Below are 22,355 nucleotides of genomic sequence, written 5' to 3' on the forward strand. Positions count from 1 at the left end.
CGATTGATCAAGAAATTCAACGCAATTCCAGCAGGGGATGTCAGCATGCAGTAGGTGTCACTGTCGCTGAGCGCTACTCAGGTTAATGAGGCGGCCTGTGTGGATTAGCAAACATGAGCAAACAGCAGTAATGACAGGTGCCATCTGTATCAGTCCTTAATTGTGTTAAACACAGCTACACAAAGTCAGCAGCACAAAGCCTATAGTAGCTGAGCTTTGATGACTGTCACTATGCTATAAAAATGCACAGCATCTTTGTGGCCAGTTAGGGCCTGATAAACCACATCAATGCTTGTGGTGTTAGTGATAAACTAAAAGCAATGCCGGGGGTGTTGCCATGGGCAACTGGAGGTGGCCATACGCCGGATTGACGACTGCACTCCCGATTAGTGACACTTTCCCGGTAAATAATGTGTAGAATGGCAAAATAATCCAAGAGCTGCATGGCTGTGTTTCATTGTGTGCTTCATTCCCCTTTTAAAACCTCCTCATAGATGAAACACAAATGGACTGAGGAAAGGATGGAGGCCATTCAATCAACCTGATTAACAGGGGAACCGATCATGAGAATCCCCTCCTACTTATTGGATATCTGCAGTGACGTAGCGGCCAATGTTCTGACAGATGAAGCGTCATACAAATGTGCACACAACTGGGATTATTTTTGTACAAACACATACCATTGCTAAAACTCGACAAGGTCCAATCCAAAAAGATGATGATTTTAGTCTGTTTTCATACATTATGATGTTGTGTGGTGCAATGTTTGTTTTGTTTTTTTCTCTCCGGGCACACAAAAAGCTTTTTAAAGCCTCAAGATAGGCGCGGGTCATTTTAGGAGAGAACTATTTCGTTGAGGTGGACATTTCAATAATCTAGAAAAGAAATGATTGGTTGTGGATTAATTACAGAGCTTTAAAGGACATTTTTTCTTTATTTCTTTTTTAATTACACACATACTGTATAACATAAGTGCTGCAGGGGCTGAGCTACACGCACATGTAGACAACCTGTACAATATGTTCCACATTGTTTGTTGGTGACCTCAATGTCACCTTCCAGCATAGAGATCATGCTCCTGCATAAAGATGAATAAAAACTACAATTTTCCTCACAATCCATCCACATTAAAATGCATTCACAGTTTGTCAAGGGCACTTTCAAAGCAACAGGTGGTGCTGTAACCCCTAACACCTAAGGCTATTGCAGCCAATCTTCCAAGTCTTCAATGGAAAAGGCACAATAAAAACAATGATAAATCAAGTGTAAACGCATACATGATGATTGATATTACACTTCAATACAAAGTGCACACCTCTGCCAAGGTTGAAATATCAAGAAAAATGTTTTTGGCTTTTTTTTGGCCATCTGTATGTCAGCAAACCACTGTGTCCAAAAAACACCTTGGTAACTCAATGAAAGGGTTACATTTATTGAAACGTGTGAGTTTGATATTGTAGAACCCTTTACAAATACAAACGAAACAAAATGTGTTTAGTACCGCTTGCTGCAAACAAAGCTCGTGGAGCCAACCCAAAATTAATGCTGTACTCCCAGTCTACAGGCAACCGATTTTCTTCCCCTTAAGCATCGTACACGCAAATGATCCTGTGGCGTGATGTGCGTTCAAAGTGATTTTCTTACTCTCCCTAAGCTGCTTGGAAAATTGTTGGGGCTGACGATCCAAAATGTTAAACGTGTTCAATATTTACTCAAAGTTCCTGCTGTGTGTGGTCAACACCGAGGACGGCCGAGCCTCGGACGTCACGTGTAACTGCAAGATGCCAAACTAATTTGAGCCTCGTTCCACTTTCAGATCAAAGGCCCGATTCTCAGATGTCTCTGAAAAATTATCCCGAGCGATTATCAATCCTGTGGTGTGGGATGTGATAATAATATTTTTTTTCTCTCTCTCTCTGATCTGTTCGGAAAGCAGATGCCACCCAAGCCTTGATGTTGATAGTGAATAGTAATGGACGCCAACCCCTAATTGCCCATAGATTCCAGATGTATGTTTATTGCCACATTCTCAAATTTAACTTGAGAATTAGATAACAAATATCACACATGATTATTTTATGTAGTTGTTTTTTGTGTTTAGCAAGCTTTCCAATGATTCAAACTTTCTGAAAATAGGATAAAGATTAAGAACGTTATTAAAGTTTTGGAGACATCTCATGACTTATTTTTTCTAATCTCTTGTGACTTTAAACCTCCACGCATTGGCTGAGATGCATCAGGGGGACACCGTTTATAGGGAAATAGGGGCGTGGTTTATGCAGAGTGCAGCTCGCAGGCACAAGTCTGTTTTTTAGAGTGAATTCAATTTCACTAACTTATGCACAGTGCGAAGAGAACTGGCCGGTACGCAGGTGTCATGAATCTTACAGTGATTTTGCTTATACTGTATGCTCAACTTGGGTGCATAGTGAGAACATTTCTACACGTTTAGTAGTGAATGAGGCCTATTGTCTCTATTTTTAGAGACTCAATAAGCTCAAATGATATTGGTCTTTTATTCACAGAGGATAAAGAATGTATTCCTGTGAGTATTGTGATATTGTTTGTTTCGCTCCACCCTTTGTGTTCAAATCTGTTGCTTAAAGAGTTCTAAACTACTACGTTAGCATCTCAATACCGTTATCCATTTTATGTTAGCATTAAGCTTGCAGGGCCTTTTTTATAGGCAGTTGTTTGATTGTTTTAGATACACAACATGTAATATTCTTTGTTTAATGTTTCATGTTTCACTATTTGTGAAACATGAAAAAAAGAATATTACATTATAAGTGATGTTTATTGTGCAGCACAGTGAATGACTGGTTAGAGCGTCTGCCTCACAGTTCTGAGGAGCGGGGTTCAATCCCCGGCCCCGCCTGTGTGGAGTTTGAATGTTCTCCCTGTGCCTGCGTGGGTTTTCTCGGGGCACTCCGGTTTCCTACCACATCCCAAAAACATGCATGCTAGGTTGATTGACAACTCTAAATTGGCCGTAGGTGTGAATGTGAGTGTGAGTGGTTGTTTTTTTAAATGTGCCCTGCGATTGGCTGGCAACCAGTTCAGGGTGTACCCCGCCTCCTGCCCGATGACAGCTGGGATAGGCTCCAGCACGCCCCCGACCCTAGTGAGGAGAAGCGGCTCAGAAAATGGATGGATGGATGGATGGATGTTTATTGCGAAGTGAGTTGAGTTCACTGTCACCATAGAGTTCATACTCACAAGTTAAAGCAGAAAATCGGCCGGATGACGCCCGGCTCGTGTCTTGAACAACTCTTAAGTCGGGTTACTCATATATCAAGGCACCACTGTATTGTGAATGTAACATGTCGGATATGGCTCAACTTGTTGGTTATGTGGAGGTCAAAAGGACATGCTGATCAAACTGAAAGTATGTTTCAGCCCCATGTATCCTCCACCTGTAGCACACTCACCTGTACTTCATACTAGTGTGGCGCCCGATGGCCTCCTTCATGTGCGCGTGGCCCTGAGGGGTCTGGCGCGACCCGGGGCCCTCCCTGGCCTTGACCGAGCCTTGGGACATGTAGTTGCCATTGCGCTCTTGTCCGCTCCCTCCTCCGCCGCCTCCTCCACCCGCTCCTCCGCCACTACCACCTCCGCTGCCACCACCTCCTCCACCACCGCCACCTCCTCCTACTCCTCCGCTGCTGCCTCCTGGGGGCGGAGCGGTGCGAAGGCCACAAAGTCGGTCCTCGCTGCGACTCTTGAGGTTGTGTTCGGTGCAGGCAAAGGACACCTGCATCCTGACCCTGGTTTCTGGGGGCTGACTTTGGGATTCGAACCTTTGACTTCACAAATGTCTAATTGAATCAGTAGCGCTGCTCGTATCTCTCCGGTGGGCCCAGGTTAAAGATTTTGACTGAGAGTTCCAGGGGCAGGGGGTGCAGGCAAGTGTCCTGCCTCTAACATGACACATGCAGAGCTGCTGTCTGCTCCGTCTCCTGTCTGCTGATGCCAACCTGGCAGCAGGTTCTCTGAGTTCTCGCGCTCTCAAGATGCATCAGGACTGCAGTCCACTTTAGGAAAAGAAAAAAAACACTAGGAAGCTTGCTTGCAGATTTTGGGGGGTGTTCTTTAGGGAGACCTCAGTAAAGGGGCCCACAAACATGCACACAGGCTCCCGGAGCTCGTGTCTCCTCTTCAGCTGAGGTGAGTTGTTCCCACCTTGAGCCAGAGAGCTTGCCGGCATGCCGCAGCAATGACACACACATCTTCACACTTGGCGTCGAAATTCAGCATTTCCCTCGTATTCTTCTTTTCGTTGCAAGGTGGGAAAACACGGTCTTACATTTAAAAAAAAATCAGTCCATCATCATCATCATGCGCATCATGTCAGTTCGATGCGAGGGAAAACAGAGGAGACGATAGATGAAAACGACATCAAATTGCCCAAATTGTTCAGATTACCTTCTTCAGTGTGCGGAGCGGCAAACATGCCGGCAGCAGCTGTGCAAGCCGTGCGCGGCTCTTCCTCTCGCACAGAATGGCACGGAGCAAAACGCGCTGAGCATTGTGGAGCCGCAAATCAGCTGCAAAAGCCCACAGTGAGCATCAGTCCTTCATCATTCTTTTTAAATTGATTTATTTTATTTTTTTGGGAGGGGGGGTCCCAGAAGCTCCCCAAAAATATTCATGACACACCGCGCAACCTCTCTCTCTCTCTCGCTCTCTCTCTCTCTCCCTCTCGCCCGTCTCTCCCGTCTCTCACTCTCCACTCTCTCTCTCTTTCCCTATTGCACTCTCATTCATCACACGGGTGAACAAATTTCCTCACATCATGTGTGTTCTTCTTATGCAATGTTGCCTTGTGGGTGAATTGGAAATAAATTATAACCATCTATCGCATAATGATTTGTGCCAATGCATTTCCCCATCACACGTTAAGCTGTTTAGACGTGCAGGCATTTCTGCAGCTCTGCATCTCCTCCACCACACCCATTTATCTGAATGAGCAGCCATCACAATTCTACTGCAACATCTGTACCATCATCTCTCGGTATGAGTCTCCCACATCATCACAACACACATCACGTTGAAAATGATGAGTCATGTTGCTGGTATAGGCTACATGAATGTGTTCACAATCTGCAGACAACAACAAAAAAGCATCCCTGCCTGCAAATAAAATTGCCCACATTCATCATTTTCTGCCAGTTTATCCTTATGTCAAACGGAACCTTGCTTTGGAGCCTTCTGCAGTACTAGAGCAGATTGCATGGCAGCAAAGTGGAACTTGTGTTGAGCTGGTAACTTTCCACTAGAATTATGTCAAAAAATATATTAGGTGAAACCACTGAAGGTGCCGCCAGACATCTCAAGAGTGCTACATGTTGGTGGGTATGTTCACCACCATCACATGTTACTCATCAAATTTAAACTTCGGCACTCATGTAGACGTATGTTTCTTCAAAAATGAGCTTAATGAAGTGATTGAGCTATATATTATATATCATACACATGCGTCATGCTTTCTGTATTAATAACATTTTATTATTCCGTTTTGAAGAAATTTCCATGACCTCTGCCAACAGCTTCCTTTGACTTAGGTTGGAATAAAGAATCCTGAGAATCCCTTCCACATTCCACATGAAATTGAACACTGAATTCATTTATCACCAGTGAAACGCTAACGTTTCCAAAATTATAGACAAACACATCCCAAATATCGCTACTGTATCTATTATATTCAATTTATACTGTCATTGTGGATTATTTTAAATACAATTCATGGTTAAGCGACAAAATTGTACAGTTGTAGAGGAGCCAAGATAATGCTGCCACCTAGCGACAGTCTTCGCTGATTAAAAAGAAACCCATCCATCCATTTTCTGAGCTGCTTCTCCTCACTAGGGTCGCGGGCGTGCTGGAGCCTATCCCAGCTAACATCGGGCAGGAGGCGGGGTACACCCTGAACTGGTTGCCAGTCAATCGCAGGGTACATACAAACAACCATTCGCACTCACATTCACACCTACGGGCAATTTAGAGTTTTCAATTAACCTATCATGCATGTTTTTTTTGGGATGTGGGAGGAAACCGGAGTACCCGGAGAAAACCCACGCAGGCACGGAGAGAACATGCAAACTCCACACAGGCTGATTGGATGGAAGACGTCAGACATGTAGGGGGTATTTTTTAACACCTTAATTAATCAAAATTGAACATTGCTGTCTTTTGGATATACGGTAGTGGAGGTACTTTGATTGAGCAGGATTACGCAATGTTGTCGTCAATGACTGAATCCTAACATAACATAAAAACAACCAATTTAATTTAAATAGCAGTACAAGGTAAACTGTGACCATGGGGCTGTGGTTCTCAAAATCTTTACATCAAGTACCACCTCAAAAATTACTTGGCCCAAATACTACCATAATGACCAACATTTAAAATACAGTAGCATAGTAGGCCCAAGTGTTCACCCAAAACAAGGCAGAAGTTTTATTCGTAAAAGGTATATTTAACATTTTTGTTAGGCATCTTAACACTATGCCCAGTTTAAACATGAACACTGCACTAAAATATAGGAAAACTGTCCTTAAATAATGATTCAATTCAAATGTATTGCATATAAAAGTTAAGTAAAAATTTTAACCAAATGTTTAAAAACAGACATTTCTAAATATTTAAATGCAAATGTATTGTACTTAAACATTAAATAAAAATGGACTGTAATGGATTAAAAAAAAAAAAAAAAAGTTGATGCCCCTATAAGATTATGTACAGTTTCAGCATTTAATTCAGTGCCCTGGGGACTATATTTTATTAAATCTAAGTAAGGGAAATATGTTCTGTCATCATGTTTTTTACGTCTTTATACACCAAATGTGTGACAACACTGCTATTTGCAAGACATTCATTCATTCATCTTCCGTTCCGCTTATCCTCACTAGGGTCGCGGGTGTGCTGGAGCCTATCCCAGCTATTTCCGGGTGAGAGGTGGGGTACACCCTGAACTGGTCGCCAGCCAATCGCAGGGCACATATAAACAAACAACCATTCGCACACACATTCATACCTACGGGCAATTTAGAGTTTTCAATTAACCTACCCTCCATGTTTTTGGGAAGTGGGAGGAAACCAGAGTACTCGGAGAAAACCCACGAAGGCACGGGGAGAAAATGCAAACTCCACCCAGGCGGGGCCGGGATTTGAACCCCGGTCCTCAGAACTGTGAGGCAGTTGTGCTAATCAGTCACCCACCATGCCGCCCTTTGCAAGACATATTGTTATAATATAAAAAATGAAAAACAATTATAATACTTATTAGGTGGCAGGATATGGAAATCTAATGCATGTTTAAATGCAAATGTGCAGATTATTTCAATACAAAATATAATAAAATTATGAATTTCATGGTGGCATGGTGAATTACTGGTTAGAGCGTCTGCCACACAGTGCTGAGGACTAGGGTTCAATCCCCGGCCCCGCCTGTGTGCAGTTTGCATGTTCTCCCCGTGCCTGCGTGGGTTTTCTGCGGCTATCCGGTTTCCTCCCACATCCCAAAAACATGCATGGTAGGTTAATTGAAGACTCTAAATGGCCCGTAGGTGTGAATGTGAGTGCGGATGGTTGTTTGATTGTATGTGCCCTGCGATCGGCTGGCAACCGGTTCAGGGTGTAGCCCGCCTCCTGCCCGATGATAGCCAGGCTCTAGCACTCCCACAACCCTTGTGAGGATAAGCAGCTCGGAAAATGGATGGATGGATGAATTTCATGACTGTGGTGAATGTGTTAATATCAAAAGGCCCCCTCATTCCAACATCCATCCATCCATCCATCCATTTTATGAGCTGCTTCTCCTCACTAGGGTCGCGGGCGCGCTGGAGCCTATCCCAGCTATCATCGGGGAGGAGGCGGGATACACCCTGAACTGGTTGCCAGCCAATCGCAGGGCACATACAAACAAACAACCATTCGCACTGACATGCACACCTAGGGGCAATTTAAAGTCTCCAATTCATGCATGTTTTTGGGATGTGGGAGGAAACCGGAGTGCCCGGAGAAAACCCACGCAGGCATGGGGAGAACATGCAAACTCCACACAGGCGGGGCCGGGGATTGAACCCCGCTCCTCAGAACTGTGAGGCTGACGCTCTAACCAGTCGTCCACTGTGCCGCCTCAAGTAGAACTATTATTTTGTGTAAGAAGAAAAAAACAAAGCAAAAAAAAAACAGATAGGCAACAGCGTTTCATCCCAGAATAGCTTCACTGAGCACTTTAAAGTGAGATGTAAGCGAGCCAGTGAGACAAACAACTGCCTGTCAAAACATGCATCACTGACCCCCAGTATGACTAAACCCAAATACCAAGCCCCATCGCCACCCATGCTGATGCCGACCTTGTCAAGCTTGTCACTGGGAGGGTGACGTGAGACCATCTCTGGGGGGGAGCAGGCTCCAACACAAGCGATCCTCAAAAAGCATCAAGACACTTTTATTCAGCTTTGAAATATCATCAAACGCATGATGAGTCTTTCTGGGTCAGTGCTGTATGGGGTCTGATGTCACCAACCTTCCAATACAATCCCCCCATCACCGTTTAAACATGGAACACCCATGCATTAGTCAGTCATAATAACTTGAGTAATAACTAGTAATTAAATTGATTGCTATCCATACATGGAATTTTTAAGTCTTTGAGTTTTCTCAAAGATTCTCAGAAGTTGAATCCAATTTATATTACAGTGTTCATTTAATAATGTATTCAAATGTTATCCATTTCATTAGGTACTCATGCATGAAGTACAAATAACTGCTCTGCATCATACGATGAAGCATTTTAATGTTTTGCTCCCCTTGTTGTAGCTAGTAAACGTACCCAAAATTTAAAACAAACAGTTCTACATCAATGTGCAAACTACTACGAGTGATAAACATATTGTTTGCCAAATAGGATACCGTAATTTTTATCAATGAAAAATACCAATGTGCTTGCTGAAAGTTGTGTTTTATTTTTATGACTATTAAGATTCTTTGTCATCCAGATCATGGTATTCCGCAAAGGTTGAATCGAATTGGGTTCTTCTTGTTTGTTGAATTAGTTCTTTTTTTCTTATTTTCCAAAAATAAAACATAGCATTATGAGGAATTTTTATAGTGCTCTTGCATTTTTTCTTATTAGACTGTGCAGGTGTACCTAATATTGTGAACAGTGAGTGTTCATTGTAGGCATCACCTCCTTGTTTACATATGTACATGTGTTAAAAAAATTGCCGGTTACATATAGAATTGAGTAGAGAGCCTTTATTGTCATCGAATAATGCCAATACAATGAATTTGGGGTGCAACTCCAAGTTTGTGTTATGAAGAATATAAATAGAATAAAAAGATAAATAACAAAAACTCTACTGAACAAGACTAAATTATGCAGTGCAAGTAGCAGTGAGGCACAGTGGAATAATGTTATATGTACAAGCAGCAGTATGGAATGAGTTTTGGTTAAATGTTTTAATGGTAAAAGTAGTTTGAGCCAACGCTCGTGTTCTTCTCACCTGTACGACATGGCCGAGCGCTCCGCCTCGCAGTCAGCCAGCGAGAGGCCACATTCTCTGAGGTAGAGCTCCAGTCGACGACGCTCCACCAGCCTGTGTGCCGCCTCCAGGATGTGAGACGCCAGGGCCTCGGACTCAGTCTTCTGGTCTGGGCTGGTCTTGCTGCTGCGGGCTCCGCCAGCCTTGGCCACAATACTCCCAGAGGAGGAAGACGCTTTGGGCTTCTTACTGATGCCATAGAGGTCCTCCACGGAGTACTTCCCTCCCTTGCCTCCTCCAGTGCCACCGCGGCTCGCAAACATTGTTATCCTGAATCAAAATGCTGGAACAAATCAGTCTTTAGCTCAATTGTATCAGCTACTTTAGGCAAAAGCAGCTTGTGAGTTTGAAACAAAACAACAAGGCGGTGCTATCTTGATGTAGATGTGTGAAGATTGGAGGATGTCGGGCATCAAAATGTCTGTAAGGAAGCACTTACAGGCCCTGCAAAACATCAAAAAGTAGTCGATTGCATCGTTGCCGCGTCTATGACTAAAATAAAACAAAGAACACACCTGTCAGCAGCAAACAATGACTCCCGTTGATGAGAGGTGCCTCTTTGAATAAAAATGGATCGGAATAAAAGCAATCCGCATCTTTCTCTCTTGATTTCGCAAAGGAGGGACACTGGGGGATTTGTGCTCAAACCCCACCAGCTTACATTTGTCCAGATTACCAGACAGATGAAGTAGCTCTACTCTTGCGGCCGTCATGTAATCTGGAAGAGGCGAGGTTGATGCAGCTCAGCACTCTGACCTTCACCTTAGGAGACAATTTTATGAAAGTGGAACAGTTAATGAGCTGATATACATGAGGAGCGATGTCAACCAAAATACATCCACATGTACTTTAAAAACAAATTTTGGTGTTAATAATCTGATAAAGGTTCTTGGGGTCACCATTCTCACATTCTGAAGTACTGTAGTATCTGTGACTGTATGTGTGTTGTTTTAAAAGGCGGGTCCTGGCCTGTTGAGTGCCATAACAGTCAGCAAATGAGAGTGTAGACTTGGCGAACTGGCAAACCTGTTAGCCACACTGCGTGTTGATTGACTGGGCGCCAGTTCTATTCATCGGCAGCTGCTTGGGTTTGTTTTGTTACAGTTTCTTCAATAAAGCCATTGAAAGTGTACTGGCAGCTGTGTCTAACCTTGACCTTCTAACTTGCGGTGGTAGGCTACATTAAATTAGCCTACGATGTTTACTTTGCCGTAGACTTGCAGTTGTGTAAGCCAGTTCTACTTTTCAGTAGACACATTACACTCAATCTTGTTTTTTTAAAGGGTGAACTCGATCCCAAACATTGGACCTTCTCTTTCTTTTATGCATTCTTTCCTCCTGGCTCATGCTTATTGATCTGCAGTAACAGTCGGTGTGTAAAAGGTTCACAGTGAAATCCAGCGAGATTGTGAAAAATATGTGTACAATTTAAAAATCGGCAAGACAGTGAAGCAGCAAAAAACGAACAGCGATATGGCGAGGGATGACTGATCCACCTTTCCTTAACCTTTTTGGAAAATGTCAAAGGGTCAAAGGCTAGATGAAAATCTGCTTCCTTTCCAATATAGGAAAGGACAGCACTATTTATAATAAATTTGACTCCACTTTTTCTAACCAATGTCATAGTGCAACGGCGAGTATTGCTGACGTAAGTCGCTAGTGTGAAACTCTTGAGCATCTTCACATGGAGTCTGTAAACCTTGTCAGTGGCCATTTGCTTTAATTATTGCTGCCATAAAAGATTATATGTAATATAATAATATTAATAATAATAATAGTATCTCCTTTCCTTTCGTAAAGGTTGGTGAGGAATAAGCAATGTTGAAGGTAAGTACCTCAAGTACTTCAAGTACTTCAAGGTACTTCAAGTACCTCCGAGTCATCATAGGAAAGAAAAGGTAAACACCAGAATTGAAGAGGACCTACTGTATGTTGATGGGAGCAGAGGAGTTTCCAGGCCAAGCAGTCTCCTCTGCTAGCACTGACCTACATTTACAACCTAAATTCTCATATTATTTTCATAAAATTGTATTAATATAATATCATTAGTCTATTCTTTTCATTTCTTAGCTTTTCTCGTTGTTAGACTGCTTCCACTATATGTATGTGGATGTTAGAGTTTTTTTTTTTTGGTCCAATCAGATTTCAGCATCTCTGTGCTGTCATGTGAATCTGATCTATCCAGGGCTTCTCGACTCGGTAGTGGTGGCTCAAACTATATTAGCTGTGGGACTGTTTCTTTAACCAATCAAATGTGGTGTTCCTCTGTGATATCAGCAATTTTCTGTCCTCCGATTGGTTGGTCAGAGCAAAACTTGTTGAAGCCAACTTCAACTGGCAAACCACATTAATACCTTTAATAATCATCATTTCTGGTCAGTATGATATTGATTTTTTTTTCCCATTTTGTCTTCATGTTTTTTTGGATAAATATGGATTCTGAACTGTTCCCTATGATGTGCATGCAACTGTGTATGTGGCAATTTTTTTTCGTATCATCTTGATGGTTTCTAGAACTGCAACTTGATAGCAGTGGTATTAAGAGGTGGATTAAGTTGGGCAAGTCCCCACTGAAGGGGCGTGATACCAAATGCACGTCCCGCAACTGCTTTTCTGACATAGGCGCATCTAGCAAACAGTCGACTATCATTCACTCTTCTACAGCAGTTTAGGCTCGTCTGGCATATGCACGTCAAGGACTAGGTTCTTGCTAAAGTAACACAAAACACATAATAGTGAATTCTGTGGGAGAATGTATGATGATTTGATGACCTTGAGTGTAAAAAGATAGCACAGCTGTGTCACTTAACACCAGACTTTGCCCAGATACGCAGATGACTCTTTTAGACCTTAGAATCAAAAATCAATATAATAGCTTGTAGTAGCGACCAAACTCTCCCCTGTTATGACAGACACTTTATTAGGAACACCTTCACAATCTAATGACAGTTATTTACATTCGAAACAAGACATTCCTTTAATCTTTGTGTGACTCGGAGAATGAGTGGTAACCTTGATGGTGGAAAATTACTATAGAAATGAAGCCCATTTGTCATTTATAAAACAACTCAAACAAATAAATCGTTAACTATAATACTGAATGCAGCATAGACCTCGTAGAGCCAAGGTTAAACTACTAAAAAAAAAAGTGGTTGATCACCCTAATTGTGTTCGTTGGTCCCTGCAGGCTACTCCCTGGTCCCAGAGAATGACGTAAGAAGACGGCACAGCACAATTTTTGATTGTCTCCTTGTGCTTATGTGGATTTTCTCCAGGTACTCTGTCTTCCTCCCACATTCCAAAAAAATGTACGTTAGGTTGTAAATCAGGGGTGTGCAAACCTTTACGCTCAAGGGCCTCATTTGATTTTGAAAACAGACACTTGTGCTTGAATCAGATTAAAAAAGAAAATATATGTTTTTCACAAAGTTTAAATGAGCATGTAAAATATGTAAAACAGTCATTTTTAAAATAGAATAAAAATCACTGGCATTTTCACTCGTGTCACTTATAATGCATTTAATTTAAATTAACCAATTATATAATAAAACAAAAAATGTTTAACGTATATCGCTGGCATGAGGCTGAATCCCCGCATTTCCAAAACCATCCATTTTCAGGACAACAAATTAAAGGCATGTTTGTTGAGTAATTAACATTGCATCATTAAAGAGAGCAAGCTTGACAAAGGCATTGATTCATGAAGAAATATCAAATTGACCAAATTTGGATATGAGGTTTCCCGCCTGACAGTGACAATATGTAAAATTATTCAATTATTGATATTATCGTTTAATTTTGTTACTTTCAAAGAATCCATGAAACAAAACATTAAATGAAATACATGGATAAAAAAATTATATGGAGCTGCATATTTTGGGGTGTTTATAATATTTTGGTGACCTTATCCAACAACATGAAAGTTCATCATATGCAACATGCTTTTTTGAGTCAGATTTTGCCATACTCCAAAAGACAGAAAACAGATGGAGCTTTCACTTACGGTAAAAAATACTTCCTGTGCTCTTCAAAGATTAGACAGACAGGAAGGATTAAATAAAAGTGTGTGACCCTCTCGGCAGGGATGAATGAATGAATGGATGAAGTACATGAGTTCAGAAAAGTCACGCTCATAGGATCCAGTCATGCATCCGACTTAACATGGGAGTGTGCTCCCTGAGCATCACGCCTGTGCCACATCTGCGTCGGCCTCTCTTTGCAGCAGTGGCTTTTGAAAGCACAGATCATCAGGGATTAAGCCGCTATAAGCGCTCTTGCGATTGACTGCGGCCGAACAAGCAGCTGAGGGGGGGTCATTCCTGATCTCCTCCAGTGGATATTGCAACCCAGAGTGCTCCTGCATGATGGCTGCCTCTTGCTCAAAAGTGATGGGATTACTATGATGCGTGGATGAAGTGAACACCGCAGTGCTCAAATATACAATATGTTAGGACTTGGTGTTGTGTAACTGTGCATGGATGGAACTCTGAGTTGGAACAGTACACTTCTGTTTTTAGTCAAATTGTTGCATAACTGTAAAAAAAAAAAGTAACACAGACGATGTATATAAAAAAACTGAAGATAAAACAATTGTTCTTCCACCTTGCACCCACTATGAATAAGAATGTTTTGTAACATTGTGCCTATGGTCATAAACCTATAGAAATGATGATAAATGCACTTTTTACCTTCCTTAAATTCAATTGCTCTAGTTTTATAACGGCGGTACGTTGGCCGACTGGTTAGAGCGTCAGCCTCACAGTTCTGAGGACCCGGTTTCAATCCCCGGCCCCGACTGTGTGGAGTTTGCATCTTCTCCCCGTGCCTGCGTGGGTTTTCTCCGGGCACTGCGGTTTCCTCCCACATCCCAAAAACATGCATAAATTGGAGACTCTAAATTGCCCGTAGGTGTGACTGTGAGTGCGAATGGTTGTCTGTTTGTATGTGCCCTGCGATTGGCTCGCAACCAGTTCAGGGTGTACCCCGCCTCATGCCCGATGACAGCTGGGATAGGCTCCAGCACGCCCGCGACTCTAGTGAGGATAAGCGGCTCAGAAAATGGATGGATGGATAGTTTTATAACAACACACACTCACGCTACACTTGTGCAATGTGTGAATGGTTGTTTGTCTATATGTGCCCTGCAATTGTCGGGAAACCAGTCCAGGGTGTATCCAAAGTCAGCTGCGATAGGCTCACCCACCTCACCCGTGACCTGAGTGAGGTCCAATAAGCTGTATAGAAAATGAATTGATGGATAGATGGTTATTAGTGACACAAAAATATGCAGTGCTGCAAGTAGTTAAAAAAAGAAGTCACACTAAACATCCATCCATCCATTTCCTGAGCCGCTTCTCCTCACTAGGGCGTGCTGGAGCCTATTCCAGCTAACATCGGGCAGGAGGCGGGGTACACCCTGAACTGGTTGCCAGCCAATCGCAGGGCACATACAAACAAACAACCATTCACACTCACATTAACACCTACGGGCAATTTAGAGTCGTCAATTAACCTAGCATGCATGTTTTTGGGATGCGGGAGGAAACCGGAGTGCCCGGAGAAAACCCACGCAGGCACGGGGAGAACATGCAAACTCCACACAGGCGGGGCCGGGGATTGAACCCCGGTCCTCAGAACTGTGAGGCAGACGCTTTCACCGTGCCGCCCACACTAAACATCATATTGATAAATAATCACTAATGGCTAAACATCTTTGATAATGTATAAAATCCAAAACACTAATAATTCAAAGCAGTAGTGAGGAACCTTGGCCCACAAAAGCATTTGATCTAGGCCATGACATCTGAGAGGAATTATGAAATGCCATAATATTAGACCCACCAAAGCTCATAATATATTGAATCATATTTATTTCATAAATTTTGTACATAGCTCAAAAGGGAATTATGAAAACTAAAGTACAAAATAGGAAAAACATTTACCCAACAGGTCATAAATACAGTTCAAAATCACTACTAGAAATGGTAGCCCAAATTTTGCACCTCAGATGGCAGTAGCTACAGTGAACATAAAACCAAACCATATGTGTATTTGTTGGTTATGGTGAAATGTGATTATTCCTTACAAACATCACCTTTGGTTTCTTCTGTCCAAATAATGGTCTTCCAGTAGTGCTGCATGTGTAACTTCCGGGTAATCTTTTGCAAAGTTCAAACGTGCACCTTTTTTTGACACTAGTGGCTTCCTCTGTGTTTTTGTTTAATGTTACAGTGGGTACGGAAATTATTCAGACGTCCTTAAAATTTTCACTCTTTTTTATATTGCAGCCATTTGCCAGCTATTTCAGTTTTTCTTTTTTAATAAATCAGCAAAAAGTTCAACAATTCAGTTTTTTTCTGTCAATGTGGGGTGCTGTGTGTACATTAATGAGGACAAAAATGAACTTAAATGATTTTAACAAATGACTGCAATATAACAAAGAGTGAAACATTTAAGGGGGTTTGAAAACTTTACGTACCCACTGTATATGTGCTTATCATGGATATGTCAACAGAGGTGTTAGCACGTGCCAGACATTTTTGTAAGTCTTTAGCCAACACTAGGATTCTTCTTCACTTAGCATTGTGCACTGTGCTCTGGCCGTCATCTTTACAGGACGGCCACTCCTAGGGAGAGCAATAAGAAATAGAAAATTGGTCTTATCATTATCTGATGAACATCAACAACACTTTCCAGCTTCATGCTAGTCATCCATCCATCCATCCATTTTCTGAGCCACTTATCCTCACAAGGGTCGCGGGAGTCCTGAACACCCTGAACTGGTTGCCAGCCAATCGCAGTTAATGCCATTCAACAATTCTTAATTATAGGTCTTCTGAGAACTCTTTTGTGTGAGGTTTCAAATCAGACAATGTTGCTTAACAGTTGCCAAATCAAAACTGGTGTGTGATTATGATTATGATTATGATTATGATTATTATTGTTTTTTAAATAGGGCACATCCTCTGCAAATGTTTACATGGTGTCTGAGAAAAACTTGAAAACATACTGTAATTGTGTGATATCAATTTAGAAACAATGTGTTTGTAATTTAGATTAAGGTCAGATTACATTTTCCTCTTCTGGCTCATTGGTACCTGGTCGCGCTCTGTTGGGTAAGGGGCAAATTTACATTTGTGACCCCAGAAAACCTTGTTAACGTCAACATGAACAAAACGGTTGGCATGAAGGAAGAAAAAAAAGAAGAGAAGCAAAAATGGGAGAAAGATGTAAAGATATACTGTATTAATGACATGAACTATGTACTTCATCAGTCATTCAGCACTATGTACTGGTAAATTGATAACTTGCATCTGAGCAGTGAGCCTCAACATGGTCTGCTCATCATGAAGTTTTACATTTCGCTAGCTGGGTGGCATGGAGGACTCTTAACTGTCATGTATGATTTGTAGAGATTAAATCTATCGTCATCGTCTACATTGGCCTAATCTATGCCTTCATTTTTCGTTGTATTTAAATCTGGCTAGTTGTTATTCCTGCTTTTCAATTAGAATGCTATTCCTTTCTCACCCCTTTATCTGATTTTTATCCCTCGTTGTTCCTTGCAATTAAATTGCACTTTACTGCGTCTTTGCATTTGCTAATCAACATTTCATACAAGTTGTATCCAATGTAATATGCCTATAAGAAAAAAAATTATATTGCATATTATATACACATAGTAGACAACATGTATCTATTAGGTTTTTCTGTTTTAAATTTTAAATTATAATAAATTATTTTGCTATTTTAAAGTGAGTGACCTGTAATAAATTAAAGACAATGGTAAAAACAATACTATTCCATTTTTTATTTTTGTTTTTTGTAAACGTATGGAAATGGCCGATGGATGGGGGCGCCATATAAGATTTCGCCTTAGGTACCACATTAGTGTGTTATTTCATAATCTTGCCGCTAGAGGTAGGCAGTGTCCCGCAGTTGTTGGAGCTGTAGCAGCACTTTCCAGATGCATATCACAGGACAGGTGCGGGAGGTAGAGGCAGAACTTGTGAACAATACTTGAGATGTGTTTTTGTTTTTGTTTTTTTCCCTCCGTCAAGATGGTAAATATACAGCGTATGTCCATGTATTATCCCTCATTGTCACGTAAAGCTAAAAGTGTTGCACTGCACGTGGCCAAGATGCATCTAATATTTGCAATGCCAATCACACTTGTTTTAAAGAGACCTAATAGAACAATGTTTACCAACCGTTTTGAGCTAAGGCACATACTTTACATTAGGAACAAAAATGTTACAAAAAGTAGATACATATGTACATATGGCAATTACGTAACTTCTGTCACCTAGTGGAAGAGCATTTCTGCCTGTCACTGTATGTTGCTGTCATATATTGGTGAACAAAGACAATTTTTTTCATCAATCAGAATCATCTTTATTTGTCAAGTATGTCCAAAACACACAAGGAATTTGTCTCCGGTAGTTGGAGCCGCTCTAGTACAACAGACAGTCAATTTACAGAACACTTTGCAGACATAAAGACATTGACAAAAAACAATTGTGCAAAAAGATGCAGAGTCCTCTAGCACTTAGAGCAGTTTGAATGACTAATATTCATATGCCATGGCACACTGGTTGGGAATCACTGTATTAGAGAACAATCAAAATGCAATAAATATTTTTAAAATAATCATAATAATACAATTACATACCATTACAATTATAGTTTACTTATAATGAAATTAATTAATAACATTTTTAACCAACTGTGGGCTGGGAGGGTCACTTATGGTGTAGTGATACACTCGCCTGACTTTGGTGTGGGCAGCGTGGGTTCAGTTCCCACTCAGTGATGATGTGAATGGTTGTGTGTGTCTATATGTGCCCTGTGACTGACTGGCGACCAGTTCAGGGTGTAGTCTGCCTTTCGCCCAAAGTCAGTTGGGATAGGTTCCAGCGCCCCGTGACCCTAACCGGAATAGGTGGTGTTGAGAATGGATGGATGGATGAGGACTGGGAGCAGTAACTGTAAAATTAGACAGGAAACCAGATTATAGATTTTATAGATTATACCATATTATATACTCTGTGATCTGATTACATGTAATACTGCACACTTTCAGTTCTGTGCATGTGCTCTGAAATCATATCGATCCCCAAATGTAATGAAATGAAATACTGTTAACTGATTAAAATGGCTTTAAAGTAGTCAGTTTACTTCAATATGATTACCAACTGTAATTGGATCTCAAATTTACTTCGATGGCTGTATTTATATTACTCTTTATCATGAATTCTGGCTGTCACATTCACCTTGTTTCCATGTCATCGTGCCCCAACGTAATCAGATCACATTGTTTAATATAATCTTTGCCATTTTCAACCCTGGCTACCAAATTTATTGTAATCAGACACCTCTATGTGATCCAATTGCGGTCAAAAATTAATACGCTTTCCACAATGATTACTTCTGTGCAGTTCTTATCAGATTATTGCAGCCGGGTTAATTTCCCTATCAGATTACTTTAACCACCTGTAATTTGATTACTTTTTCCAGATTACAGTTTCACTTTCTCCAAACATCCAGTGTTGCCCCCTGCCCCTCTTTGTCTCATATTGCATCCAGATGTTGCTCAAATTACAACCATGTGCTCTCAACTTTAAATGGTGTAAAACACACACACACACATGGCCGCACAGACACACACACACACATGCATATACGGTCTTGCCTCTGACTGCCCTGCAGATTGACACAATATGCGGCAAACACACACAGTCAGTAAAACGTGAGCAGCCATGTTTTTACAGTATAATTTAACAGTTATGATAGGCCGTCATTCATCCAAAACAGGTTGACACAGCATGGGGGCATTGGGGGCCCAAGGGGGGCACTGCATTTATTATGTACCCTAAAAGCAGTTGAAGAGAAAGAAACGTCTAGCATGGCAACTTTTGCTGGTCATTAAGGATTAAAAGAGGCCATTTAAGAGCCATTTCAGGTCCACTCTGATGGGGGTTGTGCAAACACACTGAATGATGATGACGATGGTGCTCAGTGTGAACGGGCAGGGGGTGCAGCTTTTAGCTAAGATTTATCTTTGAGGGAAGAAGAGGTGAGAGGGTGAGTTAGGGTGAGCTAGCACGTGCAGACGAGGCCTCCGTGAGAGGTTAGGAGCGTAAAGCCATCAATCTGACTTTTGGTGAGCAGAGTTCAACAAGGAAATCAATCACAGCGATCAGAAACATGTTGAACATGCTGCTGGACATGCTCACGCGATTTCACGCACAAAGACTACCTCACACGGACGGAGCAATTTGATTGTTGCCCTAATCTCCTCTGCCTGGCACGCAGATTGGGTTTCCAAATACGGGCGACGATTCACACTCACAGCTATCGGGGAGGCTCACACTTGTTTTATTTCCTCGCAAGAAGCTATCTTGGCGCTGAACAAAAAAAGGCGCCACAGGGGACCCAGGGAGGCCCAGGCACTTGTTGTGAAGGTGTTAGTGTTCATGTTCACATTCTTCACCTCCGCGACACCTCCAGTGAAAATATGATCTGCACTTTGAAGTCGGCTGAATTATAGCCGTTTTGGAGTGGTGCCATGTGGGGGAAAACCGATGCAACCTTTTGAATAATCCAAACAAAATATTGTGTTTGCTCCCATTTTCCATGAATTGCGTATAGGCAAAAAAAAAAAAACTTGGTTCTCTCAGCTTTGGGAAAAAGATTTGTTCAAAACTGTATTAGTGAGCAATATACCATACTATAATATACTTTAGTATACAGCTAATGATCCAGATGTGTAATAAAGAGCAATATTATTCCTCAAGTAGGAGGCATTTTTAAACTGTGCAATTTATCTTAAAGAATCCCTTTTATTAGAAACTATTAATTTTAATGTGTTTGTGTAATTTAAGAAAAAATCATTCTGTGATTTATTCAATTTTTGTTTATTTGACTATGACTAGAAACGTAAAAATATGAATGTAATTTGACCCTTTTGAAATGTAATTAGAGGCTTCATCTTAACATGTTTTCCAACAGATAATAAAATAAATAAATGAGTAAATAAATGGCACATCTGCCTCTGGGTTGGAATCTAGCCTCGGGCCTTCCTGTGTGGAGTCTGCATGTTCTTCCGGTGCTTGCGCGGGTTTCCTCTGGGTACTCGGGCTTCCTCTATGTTTCACAAACATGTAAGTGAGGTAAACAGAAGACTCAATTGTCCATAGGTCTGAAGGTGAGTGTGAAGGCTTGTTTGTCTGTACCAGTCCAGGGTGTGCCCCGCCCAAAGTCAGCTGGGATAGGTTCCCGCTCACCTGTGACCCTAATAAAGATAAGCGGCATAGAAAACGGATGGATGGATATTTGTGCTTTACTCGCCTAATTTACAACTCAACTTTATTCATATCGCACTTTCACAACAACAGCAGCTGTAATAAAGGACTGCACATAACATATAAAAGACAATAATTCAAATAATAATAATAGAATCATAAATATTTGTTTTAAAAATTCAACCGAGTTTTATTACTTAATTAATTACTTACTTTAGATTTTTTCTCTACAATTGTAATCATTAAAATCCAATTATACCATTGTAACCATTGTAACGTTTGCACCCCCCGGAGCTCAAATTCTAAATTACCACAAAAGAACAGAACCGTCGCTTCAATATGACGCAGGCCATGCATGCTATGCCCCTTATATGTGATTCTACAACATTTTTACTATGTTTTGAAGGACAGGTGTCATTTCCGTGCCGTCATTTGCAGTGCGCCACCAACCGGGCCCGCGTGGGAAATGAATAGGGCATTCACTAAATATAAAACAATAAGATACTGAAAGCAAGATATTAGAGAAGCTTATTCAGCATTGTGTCATCTCCTCTAGTAGTGGCTTGACTTTTTTTTTTTTTTTTTTAAACAAAAAAGTTGACGATTATAGCTTTTATAACTATTTCATTATTAGCTTTTCCTTCACTTGTTGATTGGATGGAAGAAGTCAAATGATTCCTAGTGCAGTTCAATGTTGCTCAAGTTTAGTTTGGCAAATAAAAACTGAAATGAAAACTAAAGACTGAAATTGAAAACTTTTGTTTGCATATAGGAAATCTTACTTCTTTAGTTTGAATTCATGGATAATAGCAGCACAACCAAAAGCAAAACAACAAAGTAGCAGCAGGCTGTGTACGCAACTTTCGACGTGGCACATTTTTAATTTAGAAGTCAAACAAGACCGGTACAATTTGCACAAATGCATTCTGAAGGCGACAGCTCGGAAGTAAGCTCTCTGAGAAATGAAGTAGGAGCGACGATAATCATAATGTTGAGGAGACAGCAGGGGGTCTGTCGTCTACAGATGAGCTGGGCGGTGGAAAGTCCAAAGTTAATTCTACATTTACTTCCCTGCAGCCTGAGAGCGTAATGACAGTCTTAGCCGATCTGTTTGAGCAGTTGGGTCAGCCGTGGCCTGGCTCCTGTTAAGTCAACAGACAGGACGGCGAGCAGCAAGGAGCAACGCGACAAACCAAAGATCACTCGAGGGTGGGTTGTTGTGCAAGGGTATCATCAGGGGTGTCAAATTTGTTTTCATCGCAGACCACATCGGAGCTATCGTTGTCCTCAGGTAGGCTGGTATAATCACTAAGAGGTGTAATGGTAAGCCAAAAATCACGGTACGGTACCTTGGTTTTGAGGTCACGGTGCATACACAGACCGAATGACTGAATTGGCAACTCACACCCGCACACCGCAAACATAACCAAGTCAAACTCTAACCCTTTAATCACAAACAACATGGTGCAATTGTCAAGGAAGAATTGGATTGCACTGGTAA

The 22,355-nt window shown here is 41.4% G+C and overlaps 1 protein-coding gene across 2 annotated transcripts in view; it reads right to left on the minus strand.

Moving 5' to 3' along the window:
- Positions 1 to 10,185, minus strand: part of LOC133467448 (voltage-gated potassium channel subunit beta-2-like) — a 45,035-nt gene extending 34,850 nt beyond the window's left edge. Inside the window, exons 1-2 of one of the 2 annotated variants that reach the window (XM_061752332.1) lie at positions 10,067 to 10,185; positions 9,513 to 9,995 (exon numbers count right to left, since the gene is read on the minus strand). In XM_061752332.1, the coding sequence (XP_061608316.1) occupies positions 9,513 to 9,814 (302 nt within the window). In that variant the 5' untranslated portion in view covers positions 9,815 to 9,995; positions 10,067 to 10,185. Of the gene's footprint in view, positions 1 to 3,431; positions 4,699 to 9,512; positions 9,996 to 10,066 lie in introns of those variants that run through there. The other variant, XM_061752331.1, reaches the window with a different exon arrangement.
- Positions 10,186 to 22,355: the final 12,170 nt, after the last annotated feature.

This window comes from Phyllopteryx taeniolatus, chromosome 17 (assembly GCF_024500385.1).
Source record: "Phyllopteryx taeniolatus isolate TA_2022b chromosome 17, UOR_Ptae_1.2, whole genome shotgun sequence".
Classification (NCBI taxonomy): domain Eukaryota; kingdom Metazoa; phylum Chordata; class Actinopteri; order Syngnathiformes; family Syngnathidae; genus Phyllopteryx; species Phyllopteryx taeniolatus.